Source organism: Penicillium manginii (genome assembly GCF_028828005.1).
Source record: "Penicillium manginii strain IBT 31320 chromosome Unknown utg000005l:1.0-5665137.0:1.0-5668048.0, whole genome shotgun sequence".
Taxonomy (NCBI): domain Eukaryota; kingdom Fungi; phylum Ascomycota; class Eurotiomycetes; order Eurotiales; family Aspergillaceae; genus Penicillium; species Penicillium manginii.
Genome location: NW_026643106.1, coordinates 2,308,195 through 2,333,570, shown reverse-complemented (window position 1 = coordinate 2,333,570; position 25,376 = coordinate 2,308,195). Strand labels below are relative to the sequence as shown.

Sequence of the window (25,376 nt, the reverse complement as noted above, 5' to 3'; positions counted from 1 at the left end):
GCATTTAATACTGTACATGGACACTAGTACCTAGGTTGTAAGAGTTTATATCTTCAAGTTCAATTTCGTATCCGCCGGGGTGCCAGATTCAAGAGACGAATATTCGAAAAACTTGAAGGGATCGGCAATGGTGACGCGCAATATTTGGTCTGCCCCGTCTATATATCTCAGATGAAGCGCTGTGTGTCGGTAAATGGCCCAGTCGAGGGAAATCACCGTAAGTGTTCAAGTTGCTGGCATGGTGACTAGTCAATTATGGAAGGGGCGGTCTATTAATAATTCGGGGCCAAACGGGGCACGTCCATGGATGGCCCCATGTACCTAGCTAGTTAGTTAGTACCTAGGTAGGCATGTACTAGTACATCAACTCGCCACCGTTCCCTCTTTCCCCTCCCTTTATCTATCTGAGTCCTTTCTATTCTCCCGTCCTTCTTTGCTCTTATTTATTTCTCTGCTACCATTTTTCGTTTTGTGAGAATACTCCAGAACCATCCTTACCATATCCAAGTTCCTCCTGAAAAGAGAAAAAGAAATCATGCAAATTTGCGAACTGGAACCTCCGCCAGTGGAACCTCCTGGTTACCTTGCATGGAGGCGGTCCCTTAAGTCGGATCTTACTACAGCCCTGGAGATGGGTAACAATGAAGCTAAACCATGTCTCTTGTTTCTATCAAACACGGAGTGGATGCTCGATTACAAAAAGCAACGTGCTGAGTCTGAACCTCTCAACGACCAGGTGATATTTGCTTGGGATAAAGACGAAGGGGTCTGGGCCCTAGAGGCGACACCAGAAATTTTTGACGATCTTAAATTCCTGCTAGGCAAAAATTTCCTGCACTGGCATGAGGCACTAGAAAGCTGTGGAGCGGTCCATTACAGCCACTGTAAGGCAATTTGCGCCTTTTGAACTTCATGTGCTGATAGATTTGATTATAGGGCGTGATTGTCGATGGAGTAAAGCTGCCATTGAGAAGTCACTTGATGAGGGCTTTGCGACGAGACCTTTATTTGGGAGGATGTCTTACCTCCGAACTCTACGGAGTTTTGAGGCGGAGGATACAAAGCTCTGATTTAGGGGGTTGTTCTACAAATATCGTCCTTTTGACTATGCTAGTGATCACATGGGTAGGATAGCAGCTCCCAAGGAAATGGGCATACGATGAGATAGGGAATTCATTTGTCGCAATCTAGTTAATAAACACATTTATTAGAATCTTTGCTTGATCAAGGCCTCCAAGGCTGTACTACATGGGTCATGTCTATGAAACTCTAAGATATTACGTAGATATAATTTAGTGATATTAGATTAAGCAGAAAATCTCCGCGATTGAATTATATAGCCTATACAAGCTTCAATGGGACCAGTTGCTTGGTATCTACACCTTCCAAGCTGATGGACTATGACATTCGTGGATCACTATTTGAATCTCCTTGGTTACATGGATAGTGCTTTGTCTGGAGCTTCTACTGGCCGAGACGACCTCATTAAATATCCCTGTAGAAAGACCAATGCAATATGAAAGGCATAATTTATTTCCAGTGACTGACTAAGTTACATCGGAAACCTATCAACAAGCGAACATGAACAAGCTCATTCTAGCCTACCTAGGTAGTCAGAAAGAGATATACAAAAACATGAACGGCAAATAGAAAGCAATACTTCGAATGCTGCGAGCAAGGACCGTCCTTTATCAAATTGCGGAAGGCTAGTACCTAGGCATTTCTCTGAGACATGTTGTCGGATCAATCGGTAATGTCGGGAAAGCTATCATCTGCAAAGATATTGCTGGATCGCTTCTCAATATCAGAGAGGTCATCGTCTTCAGATTCTTCTTCAGACGACCGTTCGGTAATGTCGGGGAAGCTATCATCTGCAAGGATATTGCTGGATCGCTTCTCAATATCAGAGAGGTCATCGTCTTCAGATTCTTCTTCAGACGACCGTTCGGTAATGTCGGGGAAGCTATCATCTGCAAGGATATTGCTGGATCGCTTCTCAATATCAGAGAGGTCATCGTCTTCAGATTCTTCTTCAGACGACCGTTCGGTAATGTCGGGGAAGCTATCATCTGTAGGGCCATCGTGAGATCTCTTCTTGAGATCAGACTGACTTTGATCTTCCGCAGACTGGAAATCAGCATGGATGTTAACCGGTAAATAGTCATCGACAGGTGCATCTTCGCCGGTTGACCGCTTTGCCTTGGCGTGCTTAACGTCGTCTTCTGTGTAATCATATCCCATGTCTACCATTACATCTCTGGTTTCAAAACGCTCCGCCCCTGTAATCCCAATACGTTAATTATAGGGCTTTGTGGGAGAATTGGGGTAAAATTATTAGCAAGGTAAGGTAAAGTGACGTACAGTGGTCGTAGTAGGCAGCACCAGCCAATTTCAGTCTGCCGTTCCAGCCCAGAGAGTGGTCCTTCGGCAAATTCGCCAGACGCTCATGATTCTCCTTTGACCCTTCCAACACCCAGACTCCAGTTCCGGGAGTCCATCCCCAATGGGTGGCATAAACAAGTCCTTTGCATTTGCTCTTCGAGAATGCTTCTTCCAGAGTACGCTGAGTTTTGATAGCTTCACGGCGTTCCTCGCCTCTCTTGTGAGACAATGACCCAAATATCATTGAACCTGATGAGCTCGGAAGATGTAAGTTCTTTGATAGGTCGGAGACTACCTCCTTAAGGTCTGAACCATAGTCCTTTTCCTTTCCACAATTTCCAGGTGTCACAAAGTGACCGGTATATCCGTGTTCCTTCACTTCAGAAATAATGTCGGACCTAACAGACGCGCCTTGTATCAGTAAAAGAAAGGTAGTCTATACTGGCTTGAAAGACAGAGGGTTTACCCTCTCATGAAATGCGATGATAAGATTGACAATACATACCATGAAGCTCCATCGTGTCGTCCTCCATTATGTCCTCTATTAGGATAAGGAGGAAGATCATGCGTGGAAGACATACAATGTCTTGTAGTATGTCCACTGACGAAAACGTCGCGAATCCTCCCCCCACAATTGTATTCCTTCGTGCCAGGCTGTCTACCATTACCGCTGTTTGGATCATACCACTTCAGCAGTTGACATTCTGAAAAACTAGTCCATTCAACAGAGCGTGTGTTACCGCTGAAGTCACCAACTCCAGGCAGGGGGACTCTTTCATATGAAAAGATACAACACTCATTCTCGGGAAGATTTGTGCATTGTCCATTGGTACCACCAGGAAAACGGCAGTTGTCGGTCCAGTAGCCCCTCACAGTCACAGCAAGGCCACCGCTGGAGAGAAGGAGTGAAATGAGATAATATGAAAGGGGAGACATATTGCAAGGCTTGCTTGGTAAAAGTAGAGAGATAATGGTCAGGAATCAAAGCTAAGGAATGGATCACCATGTATTCCAATGAGGGTATTTATACCTAGGTACCTTCCATGTCTACATAATCATTCTAGCTACAACTTTCTTATTTTAGAACACAGAACCCAACAACCAACAGGAGATGCAAGATAACCATTAGAGAAAACATTCGGAGGATTTGGAGATCCAATCCTAAGGCATATTCTAATGACGTCGCCACAAAATTGACTCATACGAATAGTCGAGAATAGGTAATTCTTATTGTCGATTAGACCGCCCACTGCCTTTTCCTGTTGTATGCAGGCAACGGGGCCTGGCAGGGCAGGGCGGGGCGGGGCGGGGTGGCGGGGGACGGGCCGGGCGAGGAGACCCTGGAACATTTGATATGGGCATATAATTGGGCTACTTAAATCTGAAACGTGTATGATTGACCACGGATGCAAGTACTTCTTGGGCCAATGCACCATATATTGTCGCTATCGGCATCTCAAACGAGTACCAAGGTTATGTTTGTTCCTGGCCCCATAATACTTGCTGAGCTATCTGTGAAATAGGCAACATTATTGTAGATGAAAGAGTAGTAAGGTTTAATATTCCTCTCAAACCGCCCATGGGGCCAGATCCTATATAGGGGCGAGCTAAAGTAGGGGTCAGCATCTACACCAACGGCAATGTACAGCCGTGATTGTTTCATTGTCGATTTCCTACCGCATTTGATGATATTCTATCAAATCAAAGACATTATCGTCGTAATGGCGACATATATTCGTTGATTTAGGGAAGGTGATGACGACATGAGCTATTATTCGAGTTTGCTTCGCAGCCTTGCCTTGTCGGGCTTTTTATAGAAACTCTTTCTTTTTGAGAAGGTCATCAAAATGCAAAAGCAGGTATATAAAGACCATCAAGTACTGGACATTAGTTTTCATCAACAGCAATTGCTCAATCCAAACCATTCAAGCCAACTTGAAGTTTGCTCTCAGTTCTCAGAACTTTTCCCTGCAACCTGTATTCTCTCTGATCACCAACATGCATTCTACTTCGATCCTCACATTTCTCCTTTCCTTCGCCTTATTCTTCCAAGGAATCGATGCCTTAGCGCGATCCAAGCTTGACCAATACACCTCAGATGACTGGTAAGAAGTAATATCCCATCTCAAAAATCTGGTACAAAAGCTGACATTGGGCTAGTGATGGCAACTGGGGCGATGGAGAAAAACACCGAAGCCAGCGTAACATAAACATTCAGCCTGGAAAGAAAGGATGTATCGATATCAACTCCTCGACCGAGAGTATCTGGCTTGGCCGAGGAACTGGCCTGGCCTGGAGACGTAAGATGACCGCCTACTCTGAGGTATGAGCATCTCTGTTGAAAATTTGAATATGCTATATTTTGGGAGTCATTTACTAACACTCCAATTATAATAGACCGGCTGTCCTTCAAATAAGCGGATCGATTTTCTTAAGGAGAAAGACGGTTACTATAAGAATAAGAGTGGGAGGCGTGTGCCGAAAGGAAACTGCATTCCTATTGATTACATGTATGTCGGCGCTCAAGGCGTTGACCAGGAGCACAATGGACGACTCATGTCTGTCAAGTTTGAAAATATTTAGAGGAAACTGCTACAAACTGAGACATTTCTCTGGGAATGCCAATACAAGCCAGCCGACCATCTGACGGCCGTCTGAAGCTGACTGAGGGTCGTATCTTGTTTTGTACCTCAATTTTGTTTTGGGGGAGAAGAGTGAGAAGTGTTTGTTGCAACGTGAATTTCTTGTTTTGATGCTTTGATGTTTTTACCTAGGTACCTAGGTATGTTTTGATGTTTTGATGTTTTGATGTTGATAGTAGAAATCAGTTTTACCTCCGAGATCTACACTTTCTTTGATTGATTCATAAACTCTGATCTGAGACACATTAGTCTTATAGTAGGACAGTAGGAATCAGCCGCCCCTAGAAAACTTGCTAGAATAGATATTATATGAGAAAAATAGCCATTGGGAAATGTATATTACCCGAATCTTTTGTAAAGAACTCAAGCTGATCAAATATAAACACGTACTATTAGTATTGGACAAAGTCACAAGAGTAATAAGCTACCGGACGAAGGAAGGAAAAGGAGACAAAGATCTAAGTATAGTAATACTGGTAAGTACTACTACTAATACTAGTAGTTGTCATATACTAGTATAGATAGGATTTGACTTATTTGAGTGCAGGTACATATTATACTAGTAGTTATGTAATTTGTGATGAATCACCTGAGCACGTCACGGTGTTGATACTTTAATGCCTAGATGCCTAGGACATATATAGTAGTATCTAGTGCTATCGCAATAGCGTCAGGGCTTCTTCAAGTCTTTTTCTAGCTTTGAATCTCCGCGAATTCCACTGCTCTGTCGCTCAGATACTGCGCTATCTACACATCGTACCTGGGCACCTCACATACTAATTGAATCAGTAGGTGTAATAATCTTGGAATGGTAATTTCCAAGGTTACCTACTAGTACCAATACCGTGACCTAGGTAGTAATATTCCATCAAACCTTGGTAACTACCTAAGTACTATTATTATATACCTAATCACCTGCCCAGGTGGTTTAAATTTCCAGTTTGCCCGGTAACAAGGGCTACCACTACATCATGTTTATTATTGATTTTCCTGCCGTAAAAAAAGACCTACACAAAAAGCCCAGATTCTTGCCTTGCCATGAGAAAAATAAGACGAAAGAAGAGAGGGCGGATGAAGGGGAAGCAAAAAATGGACGAATGGCGATTCGAACGCCAGACTTTTCGCATGCAAAGCGAACACTCTACCAACTGAGTTATACGCCCTTTGTACATTACATCATCAAGATTTTGGATATTCAAAGGCTGCTGCTTCAAATCAAATGTGGAGAGACCGTGAGACATGTCGAATAAAATCTGCATGTAAACCATACCCCCATGGGATCTGGCAAATAAGCGATTAATTTCGTAGTTTCTAAAGTTAGTGCCGTTCTAAATGAAGATAAGACCCCGGGAGACTTATCCAGACACCTTCAATAGCTATTCTACTATCTTTAACTAAGCTTTAATTTCCATAAATCGGCAAGAAAACGCATCGAAGCATCAAACATCTGACAACAAGGGACTGTGAGATTAATAAATGAAATTCGATTCTCCCTCAGAGATCGGATATTTCTTGCGATGATCAGCCTAAGGCCTAATTAGGAGTGAAGTCGTCTACGGGCGATGAATACTAGTAGAAGTATACAATGCGACTGATATGAGTTAGACCTAAGAAGTTATGGCAAGGTTTCTGAAATAATATTCTAGTCTTAGATCTTCTAAACTAAAGTAATGACTGCTCGTGTTGCTGCTTATAATCACGCACGGCTTGTTCAAAAGATTCATCGCGCTTGAATCCTAGAGAGATAGCCTGGGTATTGTCAAACTGTGTAGGCCAGGACTTCAAGATGGGGATCAAAGCTGGATCCTCCTTTTCTTGAAGCAGAGAAAGCTTGTCTTTTCCGCCTACCACTTCCAATGCATCCATCATATCCTGAACGGTGGCACAGATACCAGGTACGTTGATCTGGCGGATATGCGGGGGTACAGAGTCCGCAGGTAGACTAAGTGTATGAATAAGGTTGCTCACTAGAGTCTTCGGCGAGCAGAGCCATGACTTGAAGGCCCGATCTTCAATAGGAATAACGCACTCCTTGCCATCGAGAGGTTCGCGGATCATGCCCGAGAGGAAAGATGAAGCGGCGGCAGTAGGGGCACCAGGGCGAACAGATATAGTAGGAAATCGCAGAGTAAATCCCGTAATGAACTTGCGGCGGGTATATTCGTTGACCAGAGTCTCACAGACAATTTTCTCGGCACCGTAGGAGGATTCGGGGGTGGGAATGACGTTGTCAGTCACAATCTCTGGTAGTGGCTGACCGTAAACAGCCTGACTGGAAGAGTAGATGACTCGCACGCCCGGACAGGTACGCCGTAATTCCTCGAGGAGATTGCGAGTCGCATCGATGTTCACGCTCATGCCTAGATCGAAGTTCGCCTCGGACCCGGACGACATGATCCCGTGGAAGGCGTATACTGCCTCGAGGGAGGAAGTGACAACCTCCTTGGCGCCAGTAAGAAGATCTGACTTAATTGAAGTCGCATTTTCAGGATAGCGAACACCCTTGGGAATTGGAGGTTGATTAATGTCGGTCAGAGTAACGCGGTAGGTAGAGTCATTCAGCAGCTCCTTGGCCAGCAGTTGGCCGATGAAACCGGCGCCGCCGGTGATGAGAACGTGCATTATTTTCGGGTTAGATGAGGAGAATGAGGTGGAAATTCGAGGCTGGGAGAAAATCTTGTTGGTAACGTTTGACTTTAAGAGGCCCAGAAGTGATTCTCCGCATTCGCATCAAGTCCGAGGCGCTCCGCTGTTTGGATCCTCCGCACCGGACTTTGCCCGGCCTGAAGAACGCTCAGGGTGGATCTGCTGCACGAATTGACTTCGACTCCTAATCTCGGGGCCCCCAAGTCAAGAAATTCCCCAGGCTTGACTGGACCATTGACACCTGAACTCGGAAAGCAAGCCGACTTGGAGAGAAGTGCGACGTGATAGGTGGTTGCTAGTCATTCAACAAGGATTCCCATGGCTCCAGGAAGGTCCTGGAAGGAGAATCGGTCAGTAGATTCAACAGCAACAGCACCTAGTAGTAATGTAATACTGTCAACCTCGGAATCGGCAGGCATCGCCTCAAGACCGGCTGTTGTCGGTGGTGCACAGTCCCTGCAAAGGGCGGATCACAAGCCAAAGAATCCACTCGGGTTGTCCCGACTCTCTTTCCTCCGCTTCCCCCGCCATCACCAGTTTCCCGGAGCATCACCGACTTCTGCTGCAATGGATGCTTCTACTCCACTGAAGCGGTCGTCAACGGACGCCGGTTTGGATTCACCAAAGGGCTCTAATCGCTCAGATTCGCGTGCACCAGCACCCAAGATATCAAAAGCCCGCGCCTGTGGGTTGCATTCTTCCCCACATTAGCCATCCACATCTCGCTGACAAGCCCTAGGCGCCGAGTGCAAGCGCCATAAAATCCGCTGCGAATTCAGGGCCGGCGAAATCAATTGCACGAAATGTGTTCGTAGCGGAATTAAGTGCGTCGTGAACGACTTCTCCCAGAAGTTCGTCGACGATGATGGAGTGTATGTGCGCCGTTGGGCCTCCCGCCTCCTACCTTTCATTATCGCAATTGCACGGAAAGCCGTCGCGAATGGTCACTAACCCAATTGATCATCCAGATGGAAGTCTCAAGCTACCACGACACTCCAGCAATTGCAGACTGCCGTTGGGCAATTGTTGCGACAGGCGGGATTGCCCGATCTCTCAACATTCACGACCGGTGATGCCCGTAATGGTATTAGCCCAGCTGCCTCGCACCATAGTCATCGGCCCTCGATCGATGCATCGCATACGGCGCAAACACATACAAGCCATCATGAGGGACCGGGGGTAGTTATGGACGTCACTCGTGAACACTCCCAAGAACCCGACCTTCAAGACCCGGAACTCGTTCCGGCACCGATGCGCAGCTTATACGAGGTCACTAAGTTGCGCAATCTGAGGAATAATCATATAGAGGCCCCGAAGACGACGCTTTTAGAGGAGGATTTTATCTCAAGGGGCTTAATTTCGCTCCATGAGGCGGAAGAACTTTTCGCATACTTCAGCCGCACCATGAACCAACTCCTTTGGGGTGGTATCATTCTGGTCCACCGTGACTTGACCTCGGTTCGGCGCGCATCAACGCTTCTCTCCGCCGCTGTTCTGACGGTTGCAGCACTTCATATACCCAACCGGACTGATACATTGAATTTATGCTATCACGAATATGTATCTTTGGTATCAAACATGGCATTGACCCGAGCTCACACGCTCGACGATATTCGAGGTCTCTGTGTTGGAGCATTTTGGCTGTCAGAGCTGAGTTGGAAGCTATCCGGGCATGCAGTTCGCATTGCGACCGAAATGGGCTTGCATCAGAGCTATCAACGCTTGATTCGTGGAAACACTGATCAGTACGAGCGAGCCCAGTTGTGGTATCTGCTATATGTTTGCGACCACCATTTCAGTATCGCATATGGCCGACCGCCTGTTATACATGAAGATGTGGCCATTCGAAACTACGAGACCTTCCTTGAGTTGCCGATGGTTGCCCCGGGAGATATTCGTCTCTTAGCCCAAGTGGCTTTGTTCATGATCTTGACCGAAGCCTATCGGACGTTCGGTAGCGACACGGAGCAAGCGGTGACAGAGGAAGATTTTGGGCAGTTGAGGGTATATAACGTTGCGGTCGATCAATGGAGATTGCTTTGGCAACCTCGATCAGGTATGTGCTACTTAAAAAGCCTTTCCCCTTTTTAATATTTTTTTGACTTCGGTTTTCACGCACGCAATGAATCAAGAACCTATACTAAACTTTTGCAGGCGACAGTTCATACGTTCGAACGTATCCGTCCAAGGGTGTAGTATTGCATTATCACTTCGCTAAATTCCAACTCAACTCACTGTCTCTGCGCGCACTGTCCCCTTCCAATACCCCAGTCTTCTCTATGGATCGTAAGGAATCCGCCAACATTGCTATATCGTCCGCGATGGCCTGTTTGAACATGGTCCTCGAGGAGCCCGATATCCGCGACGCGATTGTGGGGGTTCCCATTTTCACGCACACGATGGTGACATTCTCCGCGGTTTTTCTACTCAAGGTTGCTATTAACTGGAATTCGGCATACCTCAGCATCAATGCTCGACAAGTGCGGCGCTTAGTCGAGCGGGTGATTGACCTGATGAATTGCGTCTCGGCGGGTGAGCGACACTTGACACGGCACATTGCGCGGGGATTGGGTAAGATGCTAGAGCGGTTTGACTCTTGGGAGTCAGGTTGGCAAGTTGGAACGAATAATGGGGTGGTAGATGGACAGGATGTACCAGGAGGTGCAAATGCGATGGCGCAAGGATTTCCACCACCGGACCTGATCTACGACATGGTCGGCACCTATGGGTTCGGGCTTGACGAGAACCTGTTAGACCCGAGCATGGCCAACTTTGAATTCTTGGCACAGTAAGCATGGATTGGAATGTACATAGCTGTGTCTTTCTCAGAAAATCAAAGAGGGGGGACACGGGTCTCCCCCAATATCCCCCAATCTTCTTCCCCTTCCCCGTCCGCGCATCCCCCAGCTCCACCAAAACCATGTAAGCTATCGCATGTCGTCACCCTCCCAGGGTTGCGCCCCCCCTCCCTTTCCCTTTTCCTTTCCATTTCCATTTCCCCCCCAAGGGTTCATTTCCTCTATGCGCTCTCCCATTTAAAATCGGAGGCCCTCGGCTATCCTCATCCTTTCCCTCCCCCCTTGTACTTCTACCCTTCCTTTCCCTTTCCCCTCACACCTCCCCCAACCACCCATATCTTCTATTTCCTCCCCCCCAATCCCGATTCCATCATGTCCACCCGCAAGAGAAAGAATGACCCGGAGGAAGAGCTTGTGGCTCTCCCCAGCGATGATAGCGAAGAAGAGGAAGAGTAAGCCCTACCATCTCTACGCTCTGCGCCCTTGCGCCTTGCTTCAATTCCACCGGCGCATCACTTTGCGCCAGATTTCCACAGAGTTTCAGCCAGATTCGGCTTATGCCTGCTCATTGCGCATTGATCGCGATGGTCTATCATCTTCGAATCTACTGCCCTCCCCACCCATCCGACTTCCGCAGGATCCGCGGCTGACATGATGCGCGCATTGATCTAGATATGAGGACTCTGAGCCCGACCTGAGTGACGAGGGGGGTGAAGAGGTAGACGAAGAGGCCGAGTCTGAATCAGACGAAGACGAAGACGAGGAAGCCGAGGCTGAAGGTTCGTTTGCCTCCTATCTTCCATCCCAAATATCCCCATTCCTATCTCCTTTCCCACCTGAAATGTTATCTCGAGTCCCATTTGCTCATTTATTCGCGCAGGTCCCCCAGCAGCCAAGAAGCAGAAAACCGCCCCCGCCGCTGACAAAACAGAAGTCACCGAGAACGGCGCCAACGGTGACAAGGATGGCGAGGGGGAGTACGAAGATGAAGATGAAGATGCCGAGGCCGCCGACGATGTAGATGAGGAAGTCGAAGCTGCTGCCGATACGGCGAAGACCAGCGGCCCCGCTGAGGCTGCAGCAAAGGCTAAAGGTGGTGAGGTCCCCAAGGAGTCGGATCTCGCTGAGGTTGACGATGCGGAGTAAACGAGTAGCTAGTATAGCTCTATACCAGAGAACTCAACCCTAAAAGAGTCGCTATTCTTGACGAATTATAGTATGGTCGCATTTTGAATTATCTTCGTTCTCGTGTAGCTCGAACATGGACTGGATTTCTCTAGATTCCAAGGTTGACTACTAGCATAAATAGTAGAGCTTCCCGTCACGTATTCTTGGTCGAACTTGGTCGCTACTAGTAGCTTGATTTGTAGTTGGTATTCTTTGTCGATTATTCGGAATAGTTGGACTTAGGGCATGTTTCTGCGGCATGCATGTCAATCCATACTGCCGAATGTGTATGTGCATGAGCGTACTAATGACAATGCTTTGACTGCCTGAGAATGTCCCCTAAATCTTCAAGTTGCTCAACGGCAAGTGAAATGAGATACATGCCAAGTGGTTGCAATATTTGTATCAATGATTGTCTTCAAATAAAATACTAACTAGTACCGGCAAGTGACGGCAGCAGACCCACCTGCCTTGGGCTACTAGTACTAACTACTACTAGTATTGCTATAGAACTTGCCCTGACAGCTTGGAGCGATCGAGAAAATAACCAATATATACTATATACCTTCTAACCTGCATTGTAACAATAGACTGACAGCAGCTTTCATGAGGGAAACAAAAACAGGGCTCATCAATGAGGTCATTATCGCCTTCCAGCGCCTTTTTAACTGAACACCCACAATTTACCAAACCGACATCTAAGTGTCACTGCCGCTGCTTCGGAAAGTGGCACAGAGCTGGCAGTACTGATGGGTGAGATCGAGAACCGACTGGGGTAGGTTGGTAGCCTGCACGATGCTGCGGACCTTGACGGCTCCCTCATCCTCAATGAGTTTGCGCACCAAGTAAAGAAGATCCGGCGAGAACTATAATTCGAGGTTAGTTGGGATTTTTTGTGTCTTTTTCCATAGATAGCGATTCATACCTCGGAATACCAGCGATATTGCCAGGCGATCAGGCGAATTAGTGCACCGAGCATGCCTCGAGTGTCATTTCTTTGCTCGTAAAGCTTGAGGAGACCTCGTGTAGCCTTAGGCGAGAAACGGGTTGCCAGACAAGCCTGATATGCCTCGATGCCCTCATCGAAGTGGTGTAGGCGTTCGGCAAGTTCGCCCAAGATTTCCCATTCAGTGGCTGACTTCTTGTATTCTGTCGCCTGTTGGCGAGACTGAGCCATCTCAGTGCGCCAGATTGTATAGACTCGCAGGTCCTCGTAGAGCACCATAAATAGGTTATCCAGCCATCGCTCACACAGACGTTTGTTATGGAACTGGGTGTAGGCACTGTGAGAAGGATCGGGCTATCGAGATCATTAGTACACTCCACTCAGCAATTTGACTTCAAAGTTTGCAACTCACATCATCACTTCCGGACTTGACAACTTCCGATGCCACGGTTTGTTCTGGGCGCTCAATAGAGCTTCCAGTGGCCGCTTCGTCCGCAGTCCCGTTCGGCGCATTTTCAGCAGGGCCTGACACAGAGCCGGAGTCATCTTCGTTGTCCTCAGCCTCATCATCCTCAATGGCTTGCCCATTTGTTTCGGCATCCAAAGACTGAGCCGGCTTAGGGACGTGTGTACGCTCCACGCGGTATTCCTCCTCCATGACAAAAACCTCGCTCCGGACTCTCAGCAGTTGATCCCAACCGATCGCCGCAGCAATCTTAGTGAGTAAATTGTAGGCCTTGAGGAATGTTCCCTGGTAGTTGGCTGCATGAAGTTTGCGGAGGGTAGGGTGGATATAGTCGTGGGGATCGCCCTGCTTGGGCTGACCTTCGTCAATCTCCTCAAGAATGCTTTCAGACAGGATTGGAAGCATAATGCGAGACGGCTGAGGCATGCGCGGGGTATCTTTGTCCTGATACGTGAACATAGGACAGGAGTTCAGAGTCAGGAGTGCCAAATCCCATCGCTCCATGCCGACATATACCTCTGCCAGTCGAGCCCAGGTGCTGAACTCACTGGGCGCCGCGGTGACTGCTCGCTTGGCGCATTCCAGGGCCATTTCACACTCACCCTTCTCCTGACAGAAAGAAGCCTGGCAATCGAGGAGAGCATAGTCCATGGGAACATCTTGAAGAGCATCATACATCAATCGTACTGCTTGCACTTCCTCATCCGCCATCAATTGAACACGAGCCAATAGAGATGATACTTCCACGTCCCGTGTGCGTAGCTTCTCAAAGAGGTTGATACCGGATGTGTAGCGTCCGGTGGTGTAGATGTACTTGAGAATACCGGATGTCAGGTGGTTGGTTACGGTGTTAGGGACTTGTGTTTCCGGGTCGGAGCTGAGTTGACGGCCTGTAGCATGGTTAGTATTGATACACTATATTCAGAGATTAATCACTCACCTAAGAAAAACAGCTTTTCGGCAGCATCCAAGAACTTATGTTCCATCTCTGTGTTCGTAACGGGGTTGAACCGCCTGACACCAACGATCTTCTTGATGGCGTCTCCACCTCCATTATCAGCATACTGATAAGCCCTCAAGACGGAGCAAAGGAAGGTTTCCAGCCAGAGAGCCTCTGTGGCTACTCGCTTGTCTCCGCGCTCGTCGATACAATAACTTTCTAAGCTTCCGGGAATCTTGACTTCGACTCGCATGTCCAGGTGAGAGAATGCATTGTAGCAGCTGTACCAATGTCAGCCGGGGTATCTTTGGCACGGATGGTGGGCATGAGAAATTCTGACCAGTAAATTCCCGAGACAACCTTGTGTGTCTTATCCAGCGGGGAGAAGGTGAGGGTGTTGACGTAGGCCGCGAGGCTCGCGGATGAGGAGGCATCGATTCCTGTCACATGGTGGTACACACCGGTCTACAAAGAAAGAAGATCATGTATTGTTAGTTGTATCGGCGTAGAAATGCAGGGATAATTGTAAAGAAATACCTGGCGGGTGGAATTGGCCTTTGGCTGCTTCACCAAGTACACCAAGTCTGGAGGTCCTAATTCCCTAAGGCTCTGCAATGAGTCTGAGCGCGCATCGACGGCGACATAGATATCCTCCTCCTCATGGATCCTAATTGAAAAAATACACAATCAGTGACAATTCATTAAAGAAAGCGCAATTGTAGACCCCGCGTACAGCGGACAATGGCCAAGCGCATGCATCACCGGGGAACACGTAAACCGGGGCGTTTCAGGAGTCACATACTCTGGAACAGCGGGCGCGACCATGGCGCCTGCGCATACGTCGCAGGAGAGAAAAACAAGGGTATTGAGCGAAAAGTAAGTCTAAATAGAAAGAGAGACTGGCGCTTTGAGGATGGAGGGGGAGACTTGGGGAATGGCAGGAGATCAAACAGTCCGAAGGAGCTTCAGGCCATCAGGCAACAAGGCGGAGACCGCCCTTGCCTGATTGGGTTCCGCGCGTGTGCACTTACCGCGCACCCGCGATTGACGTTGACATTGACATATTCACCATTGGCACTACTCTCCCTCTACTGTCGCTCGAATCTTCAGGTCTCGGCGATGCGGCCGGAACTCTTCAACCCCCCTCATTTATACGTGACAGAGTATTACGGGGATCCTGAACCTGAACCATGGCGAGCTGGCTAGCTCTGAATGTTGAACCAGACGATGCAGTTGAAGAAGAAGTCGATGACACCAAGGAGCTTCAGATTGAGGAAGCTTTGAAGTTGTATCACAATGCCCTGAAACTTCACTCCCAAGGCCCAGAGTTCTACGAACGGGCGGCCGAAGCATACGACGCGCTCCTCAATTCGGAGATATTTAGATACCCCGAATCCATCTCCGACTTTAAGCGGGCAGCTCTACCAGACGCACAGGTTGCTGAACCGATCGATGAACCTCCTACAGATGGAGTTGTGGAATATAACGTGAGCGACTCGACATCCAGCCTCTTTCAAACCCTTTACCTGTCCCGCAAGAACTACGGCAAATTCCTACTCGACGTCCTACACGAAGCCCTCCGAGAGGCCCCCGAGAACGAAGAAGCAGCACAGGAGATATCTCGAAAGACAATAGCAGCGACCAAAAGCGCACTTGCATCATTTGCCGAAGCTCTTGAGCGGGATGACACTGATCTCAATCTATGGAGGCAAAGCGCTCGACTCGGCAGTGCCCTACAAAGCTACAGGTTGAACCGGTTTTGCTTGGAAAGTGTGCTCGCGGATGATGACAATCGACTGGATGTACGACCCGAACAACTTGGCCTGGAGGAGGTATTCTCGGAGGAGCGACTACGGAACACACTCAAGTCCCTGTTTGATGGACTGTCTGCCTCCCAGGTCCCAGTCAAGAAACCCAACAAAGCTCTCGCCAAATACCTTCAACGGCACAAAGACCTTTATTCCTATCTACCAACCTTACCGGACGACCTTCACTTTTTAGACCCTTCAAGAGGCCCTCTTTCTTTTTCAACTTATTCCTTGGAGGTAACTCCGCCTGACGCGACTTGGGAATCCATTGGCACATCAATACTGAAAGCCTTCGATAACGAGCATATGCCTTCAATCCCCAGTCGTTCAATTCGAGTCATTCTGCCGGCTAGAGATGCAACACCCGACAATGATGAAGAAATGGATGGTGTTGAGACTGTCCCTGAGACTGACGATACCGAAGTCAAGCCTGAAAGCGGAGTTGTTAACATGCTTGAAAATGGCGAGCGGAGCACAAAGCTCGAGGACCCCCAGCCGGATACAACCAAAGCCACAGCAGAACCAGGCGAGGAGCAGTCATCTATCGACCAAAGTGCAGAGAAACAGCTTATGGAATCTCTCGAAGGCGAATCCACTCAGCCACCAGAACCACAAGATGGCTCTGAAGACGAGAACAATCCTGCAGTGGTCGACCCGAAATCTCCGTCTGAATCCCGAAAAAGATCGTCTGCTTCGGCAGCCAACGATGATCAGCTGGAAGGCGGCAGAATGAAAAGTCGACGAACTCGGGCTCGAGAATCGAATGCGGATGGTTTGGTACAACCAGACGAAATTGCATTTGACCAAGAAAAGTATTACGAAGATCGGTTAGAGATATTTGTCAATGCCGATGAGTGGATGTTCAACACTCTGAATTCATTGTTCTCCAAGTTTGGAATGGAATCGCTGGGTACAATCGAGGGTATCAAGACCAAATTAGTAGCTGTGAATGAGTCCGACGACGTGCCGGCTGAACCGGAGGCTCGATTGCTGAAAGATCTCCGCGATATCATCAAAACCTGGAATGATGAAAAATCTCGCCTTCTGCAGCAGAAGGATGAAATTTCACCACTTAAGGATATTCGTGGTACCAATCGGTCTGGCCTCTCCGTTTTCCTTGAGCATTCAAGGAAGGCTACCAGAAAACCCATCCTCCAAGAGATACCTGCTGGAGAAAAGGTTTACACTTTTTGTGACATGATGAACGAATCCATGTTGCATCAACGCGAAGCCTTATGTGAGTGGTTGAAATGTCTGCTCATGCCAGAATTTGGAGAGAAACTCTCAGAATGGTCCGTGATGAAGTCTGCGTACGAATCTTTCCAATGGCCTGTGAAGCTGAAAGAGGCTGTCGTGGAAACCTTAATACAAGAAGACAACTTTTTGTACTCGAAGATGAGCGATGTTGTTGCAAGACTCGAACGTCGCGTCTTTGATTCTAGTGTGGAGGCTCCTTTCGAGTATGAGTTAAGTGATTACTCAGAGCTTGGAATGATCCAGTCCATCTATGAGCTCCACCTTGACATCTTCTCCTCTGTTGATGGAATGAGCAGCGAAATTGACCGGGAAAAAAAGCTTGCTCAAAGCGACCGTCTTGGTAGGTGGGGAATGCTCTCACGTTCATGCCTGGAGTATTTCATACAGAACTGTCCATCCGAAGAATGCCGACAAAACGTATGTCTTCGTCATCTGTGGACGTCGGTGTTCCACCTCAATCTCGCAGGCGAGGCTCAACGTGAACACATTTTGCTCTGCCTTCAAGATTTGAAGCACATACTCCAGTCACTCAATAATACCAGCATCAACCTTGTGAACAACTCTGCCATGTCCGAAATATCCTCCGAGACGATAGACCAAGAGGTATTGAAACTGAAGTGCATGGACTTCTTCGCTAAGGTGTTTAACCCTGATGACGAGGACCCAGTCTCACTCATTGAAGCGATTGAGCCAATCCTGGAACCTTCGTCAATCGAGTACCCCGATGGTATTCCCAAATCGAACGACCTCAACGACCCATCTTCCCATGCGAGTGAGATGGCCTCTTTCCTTGACCGTGGAGATGCTACTTTGCGACTGTTTCTATGGCGCAGACTCCAGGAAGCGTATCAGTCCATCGACTATCCGCCCAAAGTCGTTTCTTGTTACCTGCGCAGCATAGAGACAATAATGACTGAACTCGAAGACGTTAAGCACGTCGAAGAAACTAGCAGTCATCGACAAGTTACTTTGCTGAGCTGGCTCAAGTCGCTAGATGGAATAATCACGAACGCTATCCTTCTCATATCGCAGCACTCCGAGGAAGCCTACGAATGTATCGATATGGATCATTTGCAAGCATCTATGTCTGCAGTAGCTCGGCTGATCAGAATTCTCCAGGGCTTCGTTCTCTATGAAGATTCTGTGCGGGTGGGCCAAATTTCCGGGCGCGATCTCAAATCGACACTCGCTAAATCGCTGGAAAACTTCAAAGAGAGAATGCGAGAATTATATGTCCGCTGCTGGGTTCTGCTGTATACCATGTTCTTAGAAGCGATTTCTCAGAACAAGGATATGTTCCCTGATTCAGCGGAAGATCGTATCCATGTACTTCGAAGCGTGCACAATGCTCTCGGGGTTCGCTCATTATGCAGGTACTCACAGAAACGTTTCTTGAAGCTCTTGAAATCAGAATTGCTTGCGCTTGAGACCAAGGGCGACTATGAATTTGATATCTGTCAAGTTCTTTTTGACCTCCATGGAATCAGGTTCTCCCCTGCAGACGGGGCGGCGGACCATGGATGCCCAGCTGAGAAATTAGACCGACCAACGGCCATCATGATGATCGACTTCGTGATGAGACAAGCTCAGAAGATGAATATGAAAGATCTTTCAAAGTCTGAGCTCAAGACTACAGTCGAAAAAATGCAACAAGCGATCGGACCCGCGAAACCCTCCTCTCAGTCACCCCAGATGACTTTCAACCGCCGCCTTTTCAATAATTACATGAAGGCACCTATCAATCCATCAAATCTTCTTCGAGCTGTCCAAGGAGTAACAGAACTTGCCCTGGTACCCGTGCCTGGCGAGAATGCTCAAATCGCTATCAAAGGCTGGTATTTCCTCCTCGGCCATGCCGCCCTCACGAAATTTCGTTCTCAAAAACGCCTCAGTCCCGGCTCAACTGCGGAGTTGGATGATGCGATCAATTTCTTCAGGCAGGACCTAGATCACGGATCAGGAAGGTGGGAGACATGGTATCGACTGGCACAAGCATATGACACCCAGTTGGAAGAAGACATTACGTGGGCTGCAGATAAGATCAACAACAACCGCAGTGATTTGGCAGCTACTCAGCGATATGCTATTCACTGCTACTGCATGGCTGTGTCAGTGGCGATCAGAACTGCCGAGCCAACAGTGGAAACACGTATGTTGCTCTCTGAACTGTACACGGATTTTGGTATTCGCATGTATGCTTCTTCGAGAGAACCTTTATCCATGGGTGCTTTCGGATTATCGGAATTTTCGCGACACTTCAGCAGCGAGGAAAGTCAGCAGATGTACAAAGCCCAACCTTTTAAGGAAATGTCGCTTTACTCTGTCTGGAACTTCGCTAGTAATCTGCTCAGGCGAGCAGTAAATGACAAGCCTCGGCGCTGGCTGTGAGTGTCATCAATCGAGGGCCATGACGAATTTGCTAACAGACGTATAGGGCCAATTACTTCCTCGGAAAATGCCTCTGGAAAATGTTTAGCTGCGATGATTCCATGCGGACGACTCGGAGGAAGGTCGAAATGCATGATGTGATAGATGCGCTGCTTGATTCGATCGCAGCCCTGCCACAACGAAAGGATTCAAGGGCAGACCCTATATTCGAACCTCATTTCAAACTCTTGTCCGTGGTCCATAAGCTTGTTGTCCGGGGCAATATGACTGTGAGTTCTCTGTTTCATTTATTGAGGCTTAACCCTGACTAAAACCAAACCAGCCTGTCGAGGCGACTAAAACCCTCGCTGTCTCACCTTGGGCTCGTAAAGTCGATGCTCCCCAAAATATTGAAGGCTGGAGATCGTATATGCTCGAAGTCATCAAACGGTTCAAGAGTGCCGACAAATCGAATTGGCATCACCGGATGAGTGCAAAGGTATGTTCAAACTATTCACAAAGTATTTTCACGGGAATGAATTCTGACTCTATTAGGCTGCCCATGTAATTTATGACGACCAGAAGAATGCCACAGCGGCGGTCGCAGCCAAGCACGAAATGTCCCAAATCTTCACCAAGACGCTCACTATTCAGGTTTGGCGGCCGGAATTCGAACGTCCAGGGCGACATTTCGTATACACGACGCGCTATGTTTATTTCTTCGTCAGCCTTTTGGATCAACTTGACGATCGCGCTAGTCTGGATCAGCTTTTGCGTCGAGTCAGGAAGAAGCAAGGCGATTTCATCAACCACACCAAATTGTGGGAAGATGTTTGTTTGACTTATGCAAAGATGATTCGCAGGGCCGCAAGTATCAGCGAAGGCCACGAGGAGGGCGTGTTCCGGCCAATTGGTTGGGAGGAGTTTTCATCGAAGACTGCCCGGCTTGAAGGCCTGGGCAAGCTCTCTGACGAAACCACGCCAGTTCTTGAACTGATGCGAGATTCCTTGGAGCTCAAAAAGCTCAACAATAACCTGATGAAGGTCACCATGTTTGAGGATCTTGTTGCGGACCTGTATGCCCGTATTTATCAACTCAACATGCCCCAGCTTATCGAGCAAGTCAATGAAGAAAATAAAGAAAAGATGAAGGTCGATCATCTTCTCATGGCAGGCGAAGGAACAACAGAGACCTCAACCCCCGCAACCCCCGTCCCGGCTTCTGATACCCCTGCGCCTCGTGGTCGCACCAAGGGCATTGCTCGTCGCGACATACAGAAACGAGCGGATATGATTGTCAACCTGAAGCTTGGTCCGCGCACTGCTACAACCAAGTTCGCTGCTACCACGGACGCGGAACAAGCACCAGCAACACCACGTGGGCTTAACGCAGCTAATGTCTCTGGCTCTACATCCACCCCCCAGGACCTTAGCAAACAAGGTCCTACTACAGGTGATGACGCGAATGCCGAGAAGGAAAACATCGGCAGCGCTCATGACAGCGGCAATGAAAGTGACGCGGATGAAACAGACGATGTGAAAACGAACAAACCTCCAAAGGATCACAGTGCCCTGACTGGTCTAAGAAAGAATGAGTTGGGCGACGTTGAAACCGAGAACGAGGACGATGCTGGCAGTGATGGGGAAGGTGAAGGTGAAGGCGAAGAGGAAGAGGAGGAAGGCGATGAGGATGAGGGCGAGGGCGAAGGTGAAGGGGATATCGGGACAACAGAGCTTGAAACCGGCGGAGAAGAAGCACAGGATGTCGATAACACAGTCGACGAGGACATGCAGGATGAAGACGGCGAAGATCATACTATCGACGAAAGCAAAATCTTGGACGGTGAGAATGATGAGTCTACCCAGGCCACCGATTATGAGCGCGAAGGATCGGCCACAACGATCAAGAACGAGGAAGCCGAGAAAGACACCGGCATGGATACCACCCCTGCATGAATATTCTTGCGATTGATTCTCGGAAATTCGTTTTCTTATTTGATTTTGATTTTGCGGGATACCGCCAACGGCTGTATTCTCGGTTTCGTTCAGCTGTACGGAGTGGGCGTTGGGTCGGAGCAGTGCACTATATTATGTTTTTCGCTATTGATACCAGGACATTTAGGATACAGTGTCCCTCAAGGAGTCTATGATTTTTTCTTCTTCGAAGAGCCTTATAATGCACTTACAGGATGCCAACCCTACTTGGGCGTAGGGGTAATTAGAATTGTGAACGTAGGGCCAAAGAGCCAAAGATTCGGGTAGAAGAGGAAAATACTATTTACAATAAAACTGGTACTGGGGAATAACCCTCGAATAAAATCCACAAAACGCCTCAGCCAAGATTATTCTTGCTCACAAGTGGTATCCAATCGCTAACTCGCCTAATATGAGCCCTGGAACGCGAAGCCTGAAAAATTTGCTCAAATCATAATGGTCGTGGCATAATAGACAAGGGTAAGTCGATCTATACGTCGCTCTCCGGAGCTAAGTCCCATTTTCTGGTCGATATTTTTCGCGGTTTCTTGCCTGGTGAAGTAGGCGAAGAAGGGGAAAACATGCCATCGGTGAGATGTAGTTGGTTCATGCGCTGAAGTGCATTCTCGATGTCGCTCTCTCGACTTAGAAGAGTCGAGGGCTTGTTGGGCGAAGCATGCTTCCCTCGGGGCTGTCGGGTGGGTGATTGAGAATTCATTTCTCGCTCGAGGGTGGCAAGACGCCGGCGAAGTTGTTCATTCTCATCCTCTAGTTCTTCTACCCTCTCGTTCGATGATTGCTCAGGATCTTCGTAAACTAGATAATCTGTCAGCTTAATGTTTAGATATACCACACATTCCTGATTGACTTACTGCTGAATCCACGAGAAACAAGCTCTATCTTCTTGTCGATGTGTTCATCATGGTGACCAAGCTGGGAATCATTAGACCTTTTCCGAACGAGATTCTGGGGGATTCTCACCTGTTCATCCCAGGCTTTCTGCCAGCGTCGGCGCTCCTCCTCCATCATGTCATCCATCTCGGCCCAACACTCTTCCCGAACCTCTTGCTCAATCATGACGCATCTTTCTTCGGCAGCCTTGAGGCGGAATTCAACCTCGGACCTCGCGATTTCTTCCTCGGCAAGTCGAATAGCGATGCTGTGGCAATCGTTGTTGAGTCGGTTAATTTCAGCTGCGGCACGCTCCAGCTCCTCGACCGAGGCAGAATTGGGAGAAACACGTCCACTAATAGATCGATGGTGACTCGAAGTAGTAGAGACAATTGATCCAGCCAAAGAGGGAACGCGAGGGACTGTAACCTCACGAGCCAATGCAGAGTAACGCAATATTTGAGATGTGGCATTGAAATCACCCCAAGGGTCAGCAGTGACCACCATGATTGCCTTCTGAGGATGGTGGCCCCGAGACATTTGGTTGGATGAAGGGAAGGAGTTGGAGAAGAGAAGCTCTGTGAGCTTACATTGACGGAACGGTACAAGCGCGGTCTATGGATTGTATCAGCAGCAGGACAAGAGAAACACCGCCAGTCAGGATTTTCTACCTTGGTACCATCCTGGAAATTGCTTTGCATCTGCAGGCATTGACCCAAATACATCAAGCTCTCGTTGATTTTTCCAGCCTCGGCAAGCGTGGCGCCGGCTGTCTTTGCATTTCTGGCACGCTCGGATCCTGGAAATCTTAGTACGAGTTGAGCGGTAAACACACAGGGTTAGCACTTACCGGCCAAATCCACGACGGTCAAAGTATTTCCCACCCAATTTGTCTCGCCATGACGCTTGTGCACCTGTTTCTTGACCTCCAAACAGAAGAAACCGTGGCTTCGTGAGCTGACACTATTTGATCCAGTACCTGTTACCTTTCGTTCAGTAAGACCAACGTCCAGAATAGCCAGTGCTTCTTCGTAAGTGCTGCAGGCAATTTTTCGAAGTCCAGCAACTACTTTACGATCCGGCGATCCCTCAGTCGGCTTAAAAAGTAAATGACGTCGGCGGTCCTTTTGAGTGTTACCGCCGCGAGACATGGTGTTCCCTTGTCCAGGGACGATCGATGGTGACAAAAGATCAAAGATTCTGTCATTGTAAACTTCGTACATCGACACCAGAACGACATAATCGGAGGTTGAGTTTAAGTCAATGGCGAGGTGGCTAACATCGGGGAGTCGCGGAGACACAACAGGCCTTTCGCGAGGCTGACGACGGGGGAATGCGAGAGCAGGGGTGGGTTCCTTGAAGACATAAAGTCGCGATTTAGCTAAACGTTCCTCGTACATGTTGGGGCGCGTGAAAGGGAGAGGATGTAGGGATCCATAGGGTTTCCTTCCAAATGGCTCAGATGATGGTGGACTAAGGCCGAATCGATCTTTGCGAATGGGACTGGACTGTAGATTTGAGTCTGCCTTTGGGGCCCCGTATCCAGGGGTCGCACGCAGAGGTGGCGATTCATCAAGGGTGTATAGGGTATTAGGGCTCCGTACCGTGAGGGGGGTGTGCGCGCGGGATGGGCTCATGGGAGTTTGGGCTCTAGAACTTCGGCCACGATCGGCATTGGGGTCACCATAGACGGCTTCCAGGAAGGTATGGGCGGCGAACAATTGCGCTTCAGAGGCATCCGCTGCGGCCAGTGATGCAAGCATCATGGGACTGATGCTGCCGTCCTCGGTTTTCACGGTGGGTTCGAGCGATCGGAAGATGACATCCAGGGCCATTTGGGTAATGCCGCGTTCGGATTTGGACCCTAGAATGGTGTGGCTCTGGATTGCTCATTCGGATTAGTTTTGTTGACATTGTGTGTTTAAACAGCGATCGCCCGACCTTTCCACTTCCTGTAACTCCTAATGTTGCGACTAGTCCATCTCGACCTTCCTTTAGAACTCCCCTCACCAGGGACTCCATCCCGGTGTCATGAAAAATGTCGAGCTGTGAGGAGGTTTCTTCAAAGACTTTAGTGAAACCAAATCGCTCGACAGCGCGCTTTCGTGAGTCGGTAGGCGGTTCTAGAGTGATATGAGTAGAAACCGGTGCGACAATCTCGGTCTCATTTTGCGATGCCTCCGGTGGCTCGACGGCGAGGAAACGGTCTGATTCATCGACTTTCTGGGCGAGGGGAGGGCGCAAACGGAGGTAGACTTGAAACAGCGACGCCTGGGGCTGTTTGGGAGGCATTATGACGATGAGGGCGGATGTTTCCAGAGTAAGTGGAGGCTCGTCACTGGAAAGTTGCGCAAGTCAAAAGAGAGTCGAGACCGCGCCAGCTGCGTGCCAGCTGCGTGTCGTGCCTTCCGTCCACAGATCGCCCTTGTGCCTTCCCCGTTGGGATGCATTTCTCGTTGACCCGGCAACCATTTTCTAAAAGGGAATAGTGTACCAAACCCGATCTATAGGTCCCGTGACCTTGTTTGCCAGGTTTTACTCGCTTCCACACGCTTTCCTTGTTAACCTTTACTTTACCGTTCGAGAACATGATCATTATCCTACCGCATATTCTGTCACGAGCAAGGCTCATTAGCTTTTACGAGGATGTGTGAATGAGCTCGTATCGTTCCGCGTTGGGCACGCCCACGCGCATCTAACAGTACGACAACTTCCTCACTATTAGGCCTTGTCAGGACCCCCGTATTTATCAGTTAGTTGAGTAGGGCACATCAAACTTTACCAGTCTTTTGGCCACCAAAATTCCTGCAATCAAGCATCGCTGGTCGTCGTTAGCCTCATCAAGATCGTCACCCGGACCGAGCGTTGAACCTCGTATTGGGGCCCGGATGGCACTGCGCCACGCGCTTTAGGGCGAACTCTGGGCCAGTCACTGCCACGGATCCGCACTGTGGAAAAAGGAGCCCCAGTCTTACAGTCCTATGATTGGTTTATTTGAGCTCGTCGTTTCTGACCCAATTAGGAAATTTCGTTTTCGCTTGCTTTTTGGCTGCGATCGAGGCTCAGCAAGGTTGGAAACATCTATTCATCCA

The 25,376-nt window shown here is 48.5% G+C and overlaps 8 protein-coding genes across 8 annotated transcripts; 4 read left to right on the top strand and 4 right to left on the bottom strand.

Annotated features, from left to right (window-relative positions):
- Nucleotides 1–1,743: 1,743 nt before the first annotated feature.
- Nucleotides 1,744–2,241, bottom strand: N7533_007266 (uncharacterized protein; the record flags this gene model as incomplete). Its single annotated transcript, XM_057103916.1, has 1 exon — nt 1,744–2,241. The coding sequence occupies one exon, from the start codon at nt 2,239–2,241 to the stop codon at nt 1,744–1,746; it is 498 nt and encodes a 165-aa protein (XP_056958873.1).
- A 2,139-nt stretch (nt 2,242–4,380) lies between these two features.
- On the top strand, nt 4,381–4,965 carry N7533_007265 (uncharacterized protein; the record flags this gene model as incomplete). The annotated part of the gene is made up of 3 exons (XM_057103915.1): nt 4,381–4,487; nt 4,543–4,705; nt 4,780–4,965. 3 exons carry the CDS (start codon nt 4,381–4,383, stop codon nt 4,963–4,965), a joined length of 456 nt encoding a protein of 151 aa, XP_056958872.1.
- A 1,721-nt stretch (nt 4,966–6,686) lies between these two features.
- On the bottom strand, nt 6,687–7,646 carry N7533_007264 (SDR family oxidoreductase; the record flags this gene model as incomplete). Its single annotated transcript, XM_057103914.1, has 1 exon — nt 6,687–7,646. The coding sequence occupies one exon, from the start codon at nt 7,644–7,646 to the stop codon at nt 6,687–6,689; it is 960 nt and encodes a 319-aa protein (XP_056958871.1).
- Nucleotides 7,647–8,237: 591 nt separating this feature from the next.
- Nucleotides 8,238–10,462, top strand: N7533_007263 (putative C6 transcription factor; the record flags this gene model as incomplete). Its single annotated transcript, XM_057103913.1, has 4 exons — nt 8,238–8,355; nt 8,410–8,542; nt 8,639–9,726; nt 9,825–10,462. The coding sequence occupies 4 exons, from the start codon at nt 8,238–8,240 to the stop codon at nt 10,460–10,462; spliced, it is 1,977 nt and encodes a 658-aa protein (XP_056958870.1).
- A 378-nt stretch (nt 10,463–10,840) lies between these two features.
- On the top strand, nt 10,841–11,614 carry N7533_007262 (uncharacterized protein; the record flags this gene model as incomplete). Its single annotated transcript, XM_057103912.1, has 3 exons — nt 10,841–10,920; nt 11,141–11,247; nt 11,349–11,614. The coding sequence occupies 3 exons, from the start codon at nt 10,841–10,843 to the stop codon at nt 11,612–11,614; spliced, it is 453 nt and encodes a 150-aa protein (XP_056958869.1).
- Nucleotides 11,615–12,333: 719 nt separating this feature from the next.
- On the bottom strand, nt 12,334–14,812 carry N7533_007261 (ChAPs family protein; the record flags this gene model as incomplete). The annotated part of the gene is made up of 7 exons (XM_057103911.1): nt 12,334–12,501; nt 12,561–12,935; nt 12,994–13,937; nt 13,988–14,268; nt 14,328–14,452; nt 14,525–14,654; nt 14,721–14,812. 7 exons carry the CDS (start codon nt 14,810–14,812, stop codon nt 12,334–12,336), a joined length of 2,115 nt encoding a protein of 704 aa, XP_056958868.1.
- Nucleotides 14,813–15,177: 365 nt separating this feature from the next.
- hir3 (putative transcriptional corepressor of histone genes (Hir3)) lies at nt 15,178–21,375 on the top strand (the record flags this gene model as incomplete). The annotated part of the gene is made up of 4 exons (XM_057103910.1): nt 15,178–19,436; nt 19,487–19,709; nt 19,763–19,918; nt 19,975–21,375. The coding sequence occupies 4 exons, from the start codon at nt 15,178–15,180 to the stop codon at nt 21,373–21,375; spliced, it is 6,039 nt and encodes a 2,012-aa protein (XP_056958867.1).
- A 508-nt stretch (nt 21,376–21,883) lies between these two features.
- Nucleotides 21,884–24,576, bottom strand: N7533_007259 (uncharacterized protein; the record flags this gene model as incomplete). The annotated part of the gene is made up of 6 exons (XM_057103909.1): nt 21,884–22,209; nt 22,266–22,326; nt 22,375–22,899; nt 22,956–23,083; nt 23,135–24,164; nt 24,226–24,576. The coding sequence occupies 6 exons, from the start codon at nt 24,574–24,576 to the stop codon at nt 21,884–21,886; spliced, it is 2,421 nt and encodes an 806-aa protein (XP_056958866.1).
- Nucleotides 24,577–25,376: the final 800 nt, after the last annotated feature.